The 725-nt window shown below is 40.7% G+C and overlaps 1 protein-coding gene across 2 annotated transcripts in view; it reads right to left on the bottom strand.

Annotated features, from left to right (window-relative positions):
• The window catches only part of LOC119592772 (solute carrier family 22 member 21-like), a 38,759-nt gene that overhangs the window by 7,993 nt on the left and 30,041 nt on the right, over nucleotides 1-725 (bottom strand). For both annotated transcript variants that reach the window (XM_037941703.1, XM_037941704.1), the window contains exon 8: nucleotides 52-228. In XM_037941703.1, coding sequence (XP_037797631.1) covers nucleotides 52-228 — 177 coding nt within the window. The remainder of the gene's footprint in view (nucleotides 1-51; nucleotides 229-725) is intronic.

The raw sequence follows: 725 nt of genomic DNA, 5'->3' as shown, positions 1-725 counted from the left end.
CCCATATATGGCCGTGCATCCTTTCGAGAGAAATGACCCTGAAGAACATACCTGTTGTAAGCGGGGGGATCGAAGATGCCTCTTGCCCCGGAGGCGCACCCTAAGGCCAGGCCGCAAAGAGAACACACAAAGAACACCGAGAAACACCCTTCGGGCTTTGACCAGCGGGTACAGGGACTCGCGGATCGCCCTTCCGGAGCACCCGTACTGAGCCAGTGAGAGCTTATGCTAAAAAAGAGAAAGAACAAGAATTTTATAAATAATTTTACGCAGTAGGTTTGAATGATCTGGAGTCAGTCTGCATTTGGATTATGGGACATACTTGGCACTTATTTGTGGCATCTCCCGTTCTCGAGCAACGTAGGGTCAACGAGGAAATGTTTAATTAGTAAGTAAATAGATAAGTTAGTAAGTAAGCTTACTAGAAGCACTGATTAACCACCATATTTCACTTTAATTCATTAATGTTGTACAGTAGCTACGTACATACATTACACTGATGTGCCCAGAAAATACACAAATATCAGTTATAAATAATTTAATATGTATTTGAGAATTGTTTTATATGTTTGATGAAATTCCAGTAACTACCATATTCTAAAACAAGTAACGAAAGAGGGAAAATTTAAGAGAATTAAATCTTTTTACGTTAATATGTTTTTCTTAACCCCCCCCCCCCCCAATGCCGCTCCTGGATAAAACTACCAAATTTCTGCACACAGATT

The sequence above is a fragment of the Penaeus monodon genome, chromosome 30, assembly GCF_015228065.2.
Source record: "Penaeus monodon isolate SGIC_2016 chromosome 30, NSTDA_Pmon_1, whole genome shotgun sequence".
NCBI lineage: Eukaryota > Metazoa > Arthropoda > Malacostraca > Decapoda > Penaeidae > Penaeus > Penaeus monodon.
This window is presented reverse-complemented; position numbering and strand designations above follow the sequence as displayed.